This window comes from Nerophis ophidion, linkage group LG13 (genome assembly GCF_033978795.1).
Source record: "Nerophis ophidion isolate RoL-2023_Sa linkage group LG13, RoL_Noph_v1.0, whole genome shotgun sequence".
Classification (NCBI taxonomy): domain Eukaryota; kingdom Metazoa; phylum Chordata; class Actinopteri; order Syngnathiformes; family Syngnathidae; genus Nerophis; species Nerophis ophidion.
This window is the reverse complement of record NC_084623.1, coordinates 29,202,898-29,204,763: the sequence shown is the minus strand read 5'-3', so window position 1 is coordinate 29,204,763 and position 1,866 is coordinate 29,202,898. Positions and strand designations below refer to the sequence as shown.

Sequence of the window (1,866 nt, the reverse complement as noted above, 5' to 3'; positions counted from 1 at the left end):
CAAAACGGCTCTGATAAATACATAATCTAAGGTAGTAATGCACATTTAAATATATATGCTCACATACTCATGCACCCAAATAGGATTTATGCGAGAAAAGAGATCCTTGCAGCACATAATTTTGTATGGCGGCCCTTTTCTATGGGAAGATCAGTTACCGTAGCAACACCAAGCAGTAAGTGCCTTTTCAAAGGCTTCACTCCTCTGTCACGACCACCCCCTTCTTCTTCTCTATTATCAGCTCTCATTCTACCTAATGCAGCCACAACCGAGGAGTTTTCACAACATTGGGACGTCTTCTTTGCATCCTTCAGAAGTGCCGGTAGCTTTAAGTCTTCTGCAGAGGTATGAAAGTGAATTTTGTCTCTTTTTTTTTTGTGTTCTGCGGGATATCTGTACTGCACACCAAACGATCTGACAAAAGGGATGAAAAGCTGATGCCTGAGGCTGTGTGACATGTACAAACAGTCACGCTTGTACACAGTAAATGGAATTATTGTATTTTTTTCATATTTTGGATTCTTTCCAAACGTCACATGGGGAGAAACATACTTTCATTCCAACACTGTTGACAGACAAAGATGTGAGGGAGAGGAATTTTTTTCATTATCATAATGTCAGGACTGGCTTATTGTCCCGGAAGAAATGAAAAAGAAAATAAACGTATCCACGGGACTGAGAATAAGGACACAGATTGTTTGCAGGAGCTGTCCGAGTGTCCTGCTTGTAAAAGACACAATGATGTTACCCTGATCCTGCCATGCTCTCATACCATGTGTGTGCACTGTATGTCTGCCCAAGAGGCCAAGCGGTCTGGTCGGTCCCCCCGACAAGATTTGAACTGCTCTGTGTTGTGTCCACTGTGTCGCTACCATGTGGAGCTGCCCTGCGAGACGTGGTCGTCTGCTTTGTCTTGTCTCCCGCGATATCCCACCCTAAAGTTCAAGACTGACAAACGGGAGGTGGCTTCTGAACCACATCAACTGCAAGTAAGAGTTCTCAAATCAATTGAAGCACATTGGGTATTTTGATTTTATATATTGCCCCACTGTCTTCTGTCAGGGGGAAACCTACTCTCTGGTTGCTAATGAAGACACAGCGCAATGTGAGTTTATGTAAGCAATGCTTGCTCCTTTCATACATTACTGCATCAAGAATGTTTCACTAACTCCATGGACAGTTGTCTTGTTTTGCCTGGTTTATTTCGGATATAGGCACGCCATTTATATCAAAATAGCCTGTCTCCAAATTCCACATTTTGCAGCTTCGAGTCACTGAAAAAACAAGCCCATTGCTGCATTTAAATACTTTGATCACTGCGCTATCTCTCCGAAACTAATACTCATTCATTTTGTGGTTAGCCATGACTAGAAGTAAACCAACAACATGCTTCTTACTGTATATTGTTCGTAGATGCAATGCAGTGAGCTTAAAGGCCTACTGAAACCCACTACTACCGACCATGCAGTCTGATAGTTTATATATCAATGGTGAAATCTTAACATTGCAACACATGCCATTACAGCCGGTTTAGTTTACTAAATTACAATTTAAAATTTCCCGCGGAGTTTCCTGATAAAAACGTCGCGGAATGATGATGCGTGTTTGTGACGTTAGTGGTTGGAGAGGACATTTTGGCCCAGCACCACTTACGGCTAAAGGTCGTCTCTTTTCATCGCGCAGTTACACAGTATTTCGGAAATTTGTTTGCTGAATCTTTTGCAATTTTTTTCAATTAATAATGGAGACGTCAAATAAGAATGCTGTTGGTGTTAAGCGGTGGATTGCAGCTGCCTGTATCAACCGAAACACAGCCGGTGTTTCTATGTTTGTTGTAAAGCTTTAACACAGAGCGGTCAAGCGAAC

The 1,866-nt window shown here is 42.1% G+C and overlaps 1 protein-coding gene across 2 annotated transcripts in view; it reads left to right on the top strand.

Annotated features, from left to right (window-relative positions):
* The first annotated feature begins 216 nt into the window (after positions 1-216).
* LOC133564931 (uncharacterized) overlaps positions 217-1,866 on the top strand; it is a 23,960-nt gene continuing 22,310 nt past the window's right edge. For both annotated transcript variants that reach the window (XM_061919458.1, XM_061919457.1), the window contains exons 1-2: positions 217-989; positions 1,063-1,105. In XM_061919458.1, coding sequence (XP_061775442.1) covers positions 615-989; positions 1,063-1,105 — 418 coding nt within the window. In that variant the 5' untranslated portion in view covers positions 217-614. The remainder of the gene's footprint in view (positions 990-1,062; positions 1,106-1,866) is intronic.